At 38.8% G+C, this 12,485-nt stretch overlaps 1 protein-coding gene across 1 annotated transcript; it reads right to left on the minus strand.

Annotated features, from left to right (window-relative positions):
* Positions 1–1,355: 1,355 nt before the first annotated feature.
* On the minus strand, positions 1,356–12,467 carry naa15b (N-alpha-acetyltransferase 15, NatA auxiliary subunit b). The gene is made up of 20 exons (XM_079461861.1): positions 12,164–12,467; positions 10,658–10,742; positions 10,413–10,517; positions 9,750–9,907; positions 7,823–7,957; positions 7,249–7,402; positions 7,036–7,155; positions 6,811–6,906; positions 5,619–5,725; positions 5,429–5,501; positions 5,008–5,177; positions 4,628–4,780; positions 4,419–4,547; positions 3,598–3,811; positions 3,324–3,517; positions 3,095–3,203; positions 2,913–3,011; positions 2,679–2,822; positions 2,500–2,597; positions 1,356–2,218 (listed from the first exon to the last, which is right to left on the minus strand). Exons 1-20 carry the CDS (start codon positions 12,215–12,217, stop codon positions 2,018–2,020), a joined length of 2,598 nt encoding a protein of 865 aa, XP_079317987.1. The 5' UTR covers positions 12,218–12,467; the 3' UTR covers positions 1,356–2,017.
* Positions 12,468–12,485: the final 18 nt, after the last annotated feature.

Raw genomic sequence — 12,485 nt, forward strand, 5'->3', positions numbered from 1 at the left:
CTCTGGATAATTTCGTTATGGTCAAATTGTCAAATGTATGTTTGCTAAACAAACATGATTTGTACAAATTAATCTGTCATATTTTCATCTGTCATTCTCAATATGAATGTGTTTAGTTAGTGTGACATAACATTTAATTATTTCTCTGACATGTTATGAAGTTAAACAAACTTAACAGAATTGAAATTTATAAAATGTAACCACCCACTATGCAAAGGCAATGCTTTTCTAAATAATGGTAACCACAAAACTTAAATATAACAATCTCAAAGATAAATGTACATCAAACCCTAACAAGTGATTCTCTTTACTGAAAAACACATAAAACAACACTTAATTAAGAAAATAACCCTCAAAATGCAGTCTTACGCAAAGCATGCTGGGAAATATAAATCCTCCGCCTAGTTGTGACAATTATATGTTAACACAACACAAATATGTAGTGCTAACATGAGGTTTGTCATCTTGTGACAAAATTGTACAAAAATGATGTTGATTTAACTTATTTAAATTAATCAAATAGGACAAATAGCAAAAATAATTTCTTCAGTGTAGCTATGTCTTCAGAGATGTATTAAAAGCTTTCGCAATTAAGCGTTGTTTTTTCTTTAGAAAGAAAGAGCTCAATCTACATACACCGCGGGTCCCCTTGCATGTAATTCGCCATATTCTATCAGCCATCGTAGTGTTTCGAAAGAGAGGGGTGGAGTGAGCGGTAGGTTGCAATTCGCAGATATTAATGACTGGACCTTTAAAGAGATAGTTCCCCAACCCCCAAAATAACAACTCTGTCTTTATTCACCCATATCTCATTAAAAATCTTTGCACATGACTATAAAACACAAAATACATTTTGAGAAATGTCTCAGTGGTTTTCGAGAATGGAAGCCCATCGGAACCAATGTTGTTCGGATAACAACATTCATAAAAATATGATCTTTTGTGTTTTACAGAAGAAAGGGAGTCATATAGGTTTGGAATGACAAGGTGAGTAAACTATGAGAGACTTAAAGTTGCTGATTGTGGTAACACTTTACAATTGTGTTTTTTGCTGATATTAGTTGAACAATTCTTCCACAACCTTTTTTAAATCTTAGTTAATGTTACTTTGTCGTGTCGGTTGTAGACGTGTTAATCATACATTCTTTTAAAATAAAAGCTTGAATCAGTGAACATCTTTTATCCATAATGAACTAATATAAACAACCAATGAACAATTATATTATTACAGATAACCAATCTTAACGTTAAGATGTTTAAATGTGGTAAACTAATGCATTAACTGATGTTAATAAACAGAAACTTGTCGAGTGTTACCAAAATTGTAAAGTGATGTGCATTGACTGGTTCCAAATGTGTGATCTCCAAGTTTGAGGTTTATTACAAAAAACTATCATACAAACAGCCTCTTCTATCAGTTTTCGACATCTCTAAATAATGGAATAAGGAACACATGCCTTACCATGACATCACTTCCTGTTCACCCCTGCCTCCCCTAAACCACGTACAAGGTCAGATGATTAATTGAGCCACGTTATCCTTTTTAAGCTTTTATTTTCATATAAATTACTCTTTAAAACAGGGAAAAGATGGGTTCGAGTGTGCATCTCTTGCTTGGTTTGTTGACTATAGGATTTGTTCTCTTGCAGAGAGTTTGCATTCAGACATACTGGATTTCAAAATGGGATGCATGTTTTGACTAGTATTCAGTTAGAGAGTAGTCATCAGCAAGGTTAAAAAAGTAAAATGAGCATTTTATTCTTGTCCCCCACCCCTCCCTACACACACACACACACACACACACACACCCCTCCTCGTCATCCTCCACTCCAAACGTGTCATAGTCTCTCAGTCCCAACTGCAATCTCATGAGGTGTAGACGATCGCAGGAAGATCCTTACATAATCGCAATAGTCAGTCAAAGGCAGCCATCTTGGGTGTTTTGAAAGTGGCGAAGCTGCACCGTTTCCCATTACACATTCTCCTCCACCTTCAGTCTTTCAACCTCTTCAGACGTTCACATGTCATTGGCCAGCTCTTCGGTTTCTGTGGAGACGTCTCCGTTGACCGCAATCTTCATGTTTTCCTCGTAGCCCGGGGGCATGAAGGCCAGGGTGTAGGGGTAGATCTTCTGACACTCCACCCGGTATGACTCTGTAGTTTCTTTAGCGTCCCCAAGGTTACCATCACGCAGGCTTTCCAAAGCCTCTGTACAGATCTGCAAGAATTAAGTGTGGTAAATGAATATGATGAGATCATATATATATATATATATATATATATATATATATATATACATATATATATTAACGTTAAGATGTTTAAATGTGGTAAACTAATGCATTAACTGATGTTAATACACAGAAACTTGTCAAGTGTTACCAATATTGTAAAGAGATGTGCATTGACTGGTTCCAAATGTGTAAAAAAAATTATTGACTTTTCATTTATTAACTGTCTAGACATAAACTTCAAAGCTCATAGTGTCTTAATGTGTACCTGAACACTTCTGTTATTCAGGGATTCGTCAAGTGCTATAGCCAGTTCAACCGCTTTCTTTTGTGTTGAAGGGTCCAAATAGAACATCATTTTGGCAGCTGTTAAGATATGAAAACAGATGAATATGCTATGTGGAAAAGCAATATTCAGGGGTTGGTAGAAAATGGGTACATTTGTACCTGCTACTCGGTGAGGGATGGAATTGGAGTGCTTGGTGAGGAAGGCCTGGTTGAAGCTCTTGGCATTACTATCTCCAAACAGCCTGGAGATTTCCTGCATCAGCACCATGCTCACTGATTCTGGTACGTCTTTACTTTCCGATACTGTCAGCCAATCAATACGGAGGAACAAATTAGACCAACTAAAGCATTGTAGACCAAACAAAGACACAGGGAAAATCAAGGTTCGCTCACCTCCTTTAAAGAAGCGCACTATACACTGGTGAAGCCAGGGATGGTCTGGGTCTATGGCATAGGCCCTCTTCAACGATTGCAACATTAATAGGAACTTTTCTGTGAAGCGATCATTAAAACTATTATGAACTACTTTTCTTTAGAATGCACATTCAGAGATTTTCGAGAAGAAATGTGGGTACCTTTCCTAAAGTAGATCTCAAAGGCCAGAAGGTGTGTTTCGATCTTCTTCTTCACCAGATTTTTCAAGGGTGTTAGAAACTTTACAGCTTCATCTAACGGGTTTTCCACCTTACGAATAAAAAGGAGGGATTTTCACATAGCATGACTAACATCACAAAAACAGGAACTAGTGAATGCTCACTAAACAGTATGAACCCCATAAACTTCCCACTTTACCACAACACACACCCTTGCCAGTTTCTCCGGTACGAGTTCCTCCTTGGGTCCTCCGACCTCTTCGTCATCATCCTCTTTTTTCTTCTTCTGGTTCTTTAACTGTTTCTCCTTCTCTGCGTTCTTTTTCTCTTCTTCTATCTGCGCTTTCTTCTGCGCTCTCCGCTGCTTGTTCCTTAACTTCTTCAGCTCTTTGTCGGTAAGATTCCCTGTTTAAAATAAACTACCTTTAATACAGAAGCATCGGGCACACTGAATGTTAACGCTCTCTGACTCTATGTAGCATTACCAGTATCGGCCTGTAGCTCTTTGCTGTCATCGATTAGCGGGTTGTCATGCAGGTTGAGGTAGATTTGGATGGCGGTGTGTGAGGCTTTGAAATAGAACGGGTGCATACGTAACACGTCCTCCAGTTTCAGCAGGTCCACATAGGAGCGCAGCGTCATCTTTCGCATGCAGTATGTATGGAAGTCAAACTGGTCATCTGTTATCTCTACAAAATGCTGTGAGGAAAATATATGATAGATGAGATGATCAAATCAGATGCAAAGCCAATTTTGTTTGTGATAAACACTATAGGAATCTCTCATTTACATGTTTTTTTTTTCAAAAAAAGAAAATGATGCCAAAACTTTTTATTCTCTGCATATTAGGAGACCATCCACACGGAAACGTGTTTATCTCTATACGTTAAGATTTTGTATCTTATAGGTGTTTCGTCCAAACAGGTCCAGCGTTTTGGGAGCCTGAAACTGCTATTTATTAAAACCGGGAACCAAAGTGGATAAATCTGAAAACTCCACCCTTATGTTTTTGTGTGTGGAGCAGATTCGTATATTTTCAAAAACGCTGATGTCATCACCAATGACAAAATCTTCTCAGTTTGAGTGTATCTCTGTGGAAGAATACTGATCTGGCATGTATACTACATCGTTTTGAGTCAGTTAAGTGGTTTCGTGTGTATGCAGATATTTCTTGAGACGATGCTGTGAAAAGGAAAAAAAAAATTCGGATAGGGTAAGCTCTGGCTTCGTGTGGATGTGGTGTAAATCAAAAGCACATAATGCACATACAGACCATAACATAATTACAAAGCAGAGAATGGCTTACCCTCTCAATCTCATGACATTTTTTAAGTGCCTCTCCATATTTGTTCATAGATTTATAGGCCAAAGCACATTCAGTCTGAAACCACATACACTGCATCTCATTCAAATTCTCTACGGCGGACGCTCCCTCCTGTAATAGAGCAACAGAGTAGTTATAAACACTATACAACAGTACCACCACAAAGTGTACTCAAATTGTGTGACCCTTACCCTTGTAAACTTGGCGCACATTTCCTCAGCTTCTTTGACCAGGCCTGCTTTAAGCAGGTACTTGGCACATTTGGAGTTGATGAAGCGGTCGGCTGTGTCAAGGGCCTGAGCTTCATCCATCCAGCGGGCTGCTTCCCGGATGTTCCCAGCATGCTGAGGGAGAGCAACAATGACATGAGATGAATGGGCAATTCACTAACTAAAATGTACATGATTACAAATTGATCACAAATACTTTTTAAACAGTGTCTACTATGGCTTGAGAATATTAAAAAGCATGGTTAACCAAGACAAATTTAGCACCTAAGATTTACATATAAAGCAATAAAAAGTTTAAGTTTAAACTGGAAATTACAGTGTAAAGTGGTTTTGTGCATTACCTTGTATATCTTGGCTTTAACAAGGAAAAGCTCTATCAGAGTAGGTGTGCTCTCAATACCAGCGTTGATGTATTCGAGGGCCATGCTGTGCTGAGAAATTTGATCATAGTGCTGAGCCAGGAAGTACTGGACCCAGAGTAACGTAGTGGGGGGCTCCTCTTTGCCATCGTCTGTATCAAAAGAACCAATCAGATGCTAATAAAAAACCAAGCTGATACAAACTATAGGCTCAAAACTGCATATATTCAAAGTGGAAAAGGTATAAATTCATAAGTGATAAAAAATTATCATTTAAAACATAAATTATTACTTTTTCCCACCCTTCCTGTTTGTCATTATTTTCTGTAAAGTGTCAGTTTTGAAAACACAAGCTTTCAGTCTGTCAGTGAAATGGAATTAAGAATACAAAAAAGCTGCATACCATCCGGGCTGAACATTCGAGAGCTACGTAAAGATGTTTCATAACCAACAACTAATTCTTCAATTATTGACACCTGCAACGGAAAAACGCTTTTATTCAAACATCATTCAACGTAGTTTCAAAATTCAAGTACATTTGAAACTGTTTGATTAAGTGCCTTGTTTTCGACCTCAGAATAATCTATTCGCACCTTTTCTTTGTCCTGGTAGAGAGATCTGAGTGTAGTGAAGACTGGAGGACATCCTTTACTAAAGTTAATTCTTAAATATGTATCCAGACACTCCCGAAACTTTGCACCTGGAAAAAAATGTATTCAACATGAAATAATTAGCACCAAGTCAGAACCTCATATCTTAAGGTGCGTTCATATTTGTAGTTCGGTTCTCTTGCATATTTTGGTCCTGACCGAAAAAGAAAATTTTGTTTGCTAAGCGTTCGCCAAGCATTCAGACTGGCATTTAAACAGCTAACCTAAAGATACCGAACCTAATAGCTTACATGTAAAGTCGCAACGTGATTGTCAGATTTTAAATATAAATCATAAAAGTCGTCCATACAAAACAAAGCTGTGTGCTGGGAACAGCTTGGTGTGTCTTCCTGTTTTTGGTTCGGTTCGATGCCTTTGGTCTGTGTTGCCTTCATATTTTAAGCGAACAGCACCATTGTTCGTTTTAAGGTGAATGCTACCACCCGAACTCTGGTGCGCACCAAGCAAGCGGACAGAGACCACTGAAAATATGGGTCTCGGTCCCCTTGCAGCATTCACACTTACACAAATAAATTGTACTTATAAGAGCAATTGCACCAGAGTTTGTTTTAATCGAACCAAACATGTCACATGTGAACACACCCTTAGACCTAGCCAAAAGTATACTTAAGATTCTGTACGTGCAGTCATATGCTCTAGGTGTGCAAAGTGTACTCTTGTCTATTCATCCACGTGCATAAACACTAGGAATGTAACGATTCACCGTGAATGTGACTATTGCAATTTAGTTTTGTTATTTGGCATAGAAGATATTTGTATTTTTCAAAGAAATGTGCAGCATTTGAGAAATAATAAAGAGGCACTTGTTCATTTATAATTTGTCTCAATTTATTTTTCTATAAATTATTTATCAAATTTGTCCCAATTTATATTTATTTTAAACGTGAAATGTATCGCAACGTAAGCCGAGTGAATCGTTACATTCCTAATGAACACAAATGGTCAACATGTGCACATTGATTGCTTGCCACCCGCAGTTAATGCAGATGTGTGCAGTTAAACAAATTAGAACGCACCTTTACATCACTCACATACACTGCTAAATACATCTGTGTATTACATCTAACATGCGTTTCGAATCCAAAACATAATTTTTGGAGGAAGTGTTCCTTACCAGACAGGAAGCTAAGTGGTAGTCTGCGAGGTACGAGGCCTTTTGGGTATTTCTCCCACGCTTCCTCATATATCTTCAGCTTCTCCTCTACGCTTGCTGAAATACACAAGAGGTTCAAGATAGAATCACTGCATTTTGTTAAATGATGTTACTAATATTCATAGTTTAATAACATGATCTGCAATCTACACGGAGATCTCAGCTTTGTGAGCGAAGGTTTTTTACCAGGCTTATAGGCTTTCTCCAGGCCATGGTAATAAGACCAGTTCTCTGGATTTCTCTCCTGCAGTCGTCTGTACACATCTGCTGCCGCCTCATATTGTTCCAGACTCAACAGCAGCTCTCCTACTCGCCCAAAAAATGTAAAGAGAGGGAAGGAAAACCATTCACCAAACAACTCTTATCTGGCGTTAATGCAAATATGTAACACGTATGTACCTTTGGTCTCCTCCACGGCCAGTTTGTCACAGATTTGTTTCTCGTAGGTGGTGAGATGCTCCAGAGCTTCTCTCAGGAGCCCGGCCTCCCTCAACACCTGATTCTGATAAAGCAGCAGCTCGCTGTACTCATAATCCACCTTGTCAGGTGATGTCTAAAAAAACACAAACACAAAAGAGAGCAGGTTTACCTAGAGATTAATACATCCCAAATCCCTCGCAAATATTACACAGTTACAAACAATTGATCCAGCCTGCCAACATTTAGCTTCCCGTTGTCCAAGAAACCAATGAGAGGAAGTAAGACTCTTATCTTGGACTCCATAAGAACCATGTGCTATCATGTTTCCTGTCATGGCAGGTTGATGTCCTCACAATACCTCGTTTTTTTTACAACTGCTGTTATTTCTCTATGCACCTCTACACAAACACTTGGTTCTGCTTTAGGACTCAGATTTTACAATTTGACAAGTAGTAAAAAGTTTATTGTATTTTGGTAGTGGCTGTAATGTCCTTACATTCAAATGTACTCCAACCCTAAATGGAGTTAGTCTGTCTCCTATGTCTATATTCACCTGTTGTGTTTTTCTAAACTCCTCGATGATTTTAGCAGCCATCTCATAGTCCCCCAACAGGTGATACGCGATGGCGTAGCCAATCCATGAAGCTCGCTGGGCCGGTCGCAACTGTAGCAGCTGATACCGGGTCTCCTGTTAGACAGACACATACACACACAAACAGTCACAATATGGTTTTTATTGAAGGCAGTGGAGAAATTGGACGTCTTTCAAAGAATAATGCAACAAAGCACTACCTCAAGGCTGTACTTAAGAAAACAAAAGTGGCGCCATATTGCGCAAAAGCTCAATATCTGTGAAAGGTGGGTATCAGAGTGACCCGAGGGAATTTAACACCCACCACTTGAACATAAAACACAAGACAAACAAAACAAAGACAAAGAGAAACAGGTGCAAATTAGAAAATGGACATTGCTGACTCATGGCCCCTGGATCAGGCCCAAAACACACTTGAATCGCTTGTGTTCCACCTTAAAGGAATTGTTCACTTTCAACATACATTTTCATTTTAATTTACTCACCCCTGTTGTCATCCAAGATGCATATGTAAGGTTTTTGATTTAAACATTCCAGGATTATTCTCCATTCTTCAACCGTTTGGAGTCCATTGATGTGCACTACATAATCCTGGTATGTTTATCCAAAATCAAAATTTATTCTCTGTAAATTAGGATGAAAAAGTATGTTGAAAGTGAACAATTGCTTCAACATTATTTAAAAGATGAAGAGGTGCCATTCAAATTTAGTGCCGCCTCAGAATCACACCAAAATTATGCCCTGTCTCTTCACAAAAAACACTGTGTGTATTCAACATTGTCGTTTATAACTGCAGTTGTGGCATTGCGCCGCAAGGGAAGCGCTGTTTTGTTAGCATGTTAGCCCAGTGAGGCGCTGAAAAGTTGCAGTACAAGAGCTAATAGGAGCTGTATTAGCTGGGATTCACGGCTGAATATTCAACTGTACACAGCGAGTTCGCCAGTATGAATGAACGCACATTGCAATTAGAACGACTCGCAAACAAATGACTCCATTGGACCGTATGTTTATTATTTGAACCCTTTATTTTCAATCACTAGCGAATATAAAAGATAAGCGAATCATTCAACCACAAGAGAAAGCAGGATGTGAATGAGCTTAGCTCATTTATTAAGACTGGTTAAATTAGTTGGCCGTTATGGGCTGAAAAGTTATTCGTAAAAAGGATAAAAAAAAACATTACTCTAATTCAACCAAACAGAAATGTTTCAATACTTAAAAATTTGATGAAAATTACAATTATTATGTTTTAATATGTAAAGTGTTATGTTAAGCCACTTAAAGGTACGGTAGGCCTACATGTGTGTGTGTGTACAAGATCAGGTTGGCACCATCTCCACTTCATTTTAAGCAAGGAAAAACCCTGCTAAAGTAGTTAAAGTAACATGATTATTGAAAAACAGACATATTCAGGTTTATTCTACGGTTATGTTGAATAGAAGCCATTTGTGGATTGACTTTCCAGCAAATTAACTACACTGTGATATAAAATTTCTCATAATTCTCAACGCTGCTACAGAATTTCAGTAACCTTAATATTACAGAACAGTTTAGATTTAATACTCATATAAAAAACAGCTTGTGTGCACTTAAATGTACATGCAAACGCAAAAAGTGTATGTTGAAGTTGCTGTTGCTGAACAAGCATGTGAAAACATCCATCACCCAAATGCTCTCGAAACCAAAAAGAACAAGTTAATGTAGGTGACAATTATGTAGATTCTACCACCAAAGTTAACAAACTGAACTTGGAAGGAGACATACAATGAAAACAAAACCATAAAAGCCGAAATCACAGGGCAAAAACAAACACCAAACTTAGCAGAATGAGGGCACACACTTGTTAAATGTACACTATTAAATACAGTAAAAAAGCAAACACACTCACCCGGTAACCCTCCAGGTCTCTCATCTGGATCTGCAGCAGAGAAAGATCTCGCAGGATTTGCAGGTTGTCTTTGTCCCATTTCAGTGCGTTCCTGTAGCACTTTATAGCCTCGTCGTACTTCTTGTCAGACCTCTGGAGCAGACCGTACACGTGCCAGCCTGAAAATGTTACATTAAGGACAACCACAAACACGGCAGAAAGAACAGACAGCTAATGGCCGTAACCAAGCCTTCTTCTGAACTGCTTTGAAATATTGACAAGGGTTAAATGTTTATTCTCACCCTCAAGTTGTTGCAAATTTCTTGGTTCTGATGAACACAAAGATATTTGGAGAAATGCTTCTAACCAAACAGTTATTTGCCTCCATTGCCTACCATAGTAAGAAATCATTTCTTAATACATTTCTTTGTTCTGTTAAACACAAAAGAAGATATTTTGTTCTTTACCGTCCTGGAGCACTTTTGACTACCATTGTACATTTTCTCACTATGGTGGTCTATGATGTCCCAGAACTGAAGCACTTTTTCAAATAGCTTTCATTGTGTTCATCAGAACAAATACATTCATACAGATTTAAAACAACCCGAGGGTAGATGACAAAACAATTTTTATATTTTGGAGTGAACCGTCCCTTAAAGCATATAAATGTAGCTCTAAGGATACAGACATGGCTCTTCAGGTCATTTCTGAGACCTCTGCGAACAAGTTCGTAGGCTTCCTCCTTCTTCCCAAGGCAGTTAAGGGTCAGCCCTTTCATCGCAAGGGTTTCTGCAAAAGACCAAAATCTTGAACCTTCCATCAACTAACCCCACCTTTATTGCTTATTAGAAAACCCATTACTGATGAAAGCACAAGTTACAGTGGAGTCTACACACAGAATGAAAGCTTTTGAGTAAGGTGCAACTTACCTCCATGTTCTGAGAATTTGGGATTGGAGAGAATCTGTTTGCAAAACTTCAACCCATTTCTGTACTGCTTGTGTTCATAACATCTCTGAGAACATCAAAAAGGAAAAGGACAGCAGGTCATTAAAAATAAACAGACAATTTGGTATAATCTCTCATTTCATTTAATGCTGCAGAGAACATTTACGAAATGTGGAATGCCATCCCTTGAAACACTGCAAATGATGGTAATTTACTCTAGTTCTATTTGGAGCAGATTTAAGCGTCTGTTTCCCTCTGTAGTACACAGCCCTCTGTTTAGCCAGCAGGTGGTGAGAACACATGGACATCACCGTTCTGTAGGCAAATCTGAACTCAGATGTTGCCATTTTTATACACCACTACTGAATCAATCATTTTGAATCAGATCCTTGATCAAGTTTTTGTAGACTTGTTATTTTCACAGCTCCATATGTCACATGCACAGACTGGATGATGCAGATATTCCATTGCATCAAAATAAACAAACTCTATATTATATTGCATGACAAATCTTTGAGATAAAATCAATATCCCCCAAATGATGTCCGACAAGTTGAGTACATGTCTATATTACAATGTGCAACGGCAGAACTGCAATGAAACCTGCCAAAGGCTGTTAAATACAACGAGGTCTAGGCACGTTTGATGCATGCAGGCCTTTCATGCTGTCAGTTTCAATTGAAATGCTTCCTACTAGCTTGACTGCCAATTTAGGCCTCGTGATAATCTCAGATAGACACGCAGGAAAGTTCATGTTAAGTAACTGAAATATATACTATAATCAAACATATAAGTAGCCAGTCTTCTGCTTTATCACCAACTAATAAAGTTGAAATAAGTGATGCCAAAACGCAAATAAAAGCATAAATCGAATCCATCAAGTAGCGAAGTAACTCATATGTTCCCGCGGTAGTAAAATAACGTTAGTGGTATCGTGCTAAACAAGTGTCTGTAGTTATACTGAGTATATCACAACTTCCAGAGTTTCTTTCAATGAGAACACAGCAAATATGTTAAACCAAACACCATCTTAACTCCTATCTATTCTAAAAACCAAAAATAAATACAAGAACGCTTCCTTTAACCAGTAAAGAAGCGTCCTTTTGAAGGATCTTTAAAAGGGGGTTACTGGATGAACAGGCCACGAGAGTGACTTAAGCCCCTTAAAGTGCTACATCTTCACCATATTAGCACTACAGTCATTTAACATAATAACTACAACGTTTATTTGGTTTCCTCCATTCACCGACAGTCTCCATCATCCATCGCTTTTTCTGAATGTTAAGCTACATTAGCACACTGACAGCTAGCCGCTAACAAGCTAAAAGCTAGCCTCCATTTGACAGAGAGACTCTTGATCGCTGAGTTTTGCATGCGCTTAACAAGACCGGATCTGCACCACAATCAACTTAATCTCTCAATTGCATTCATGGCGGTAGCCAGCAGACTTTGTTCTCAGGATGAGTGTTGTTGCACACTAGGACTCACCAAGATCCTCTTGAAGAGAGCGTTTTCTTTGGGTGGCAGAGTGACTGTCGGCATCCTTTACACTCTGTTTATCGTCACATGTGAAATGAGCGCGAGTGTGTGTGTGTGAGAGGCAGCGGCTAGCCCGATTTTACTCCCTTGTTTTTGAGTCCTCGCTCGGCTAGATTAAAGTGTCCGTCTCGGACTCACTAACCCAACCCTCACGTGGTGACAGAAAAGCCCCCTTTGAGCCCAAAATGGCCGATGCGGTGCTTCTCCTCCGGGTCAAGCTGCTCTGCTGCCTGTCGTCTCACGGACAGCAGGAGGCGCTTCAATTATGGGT

Source organism: Barbatula barbatula (genome assembly GCF_947034865.1).
Source record: "Barbatula barbatula genome assembly, chromosome: 8".
In the NCBI taxonomy this organism is placed as follows: Eukaryota; Metazoa; Chordata; class Actinopteri; order Cypriniformes; family Nemacheilidae; genus Barbatula; species Barbatula barbatula.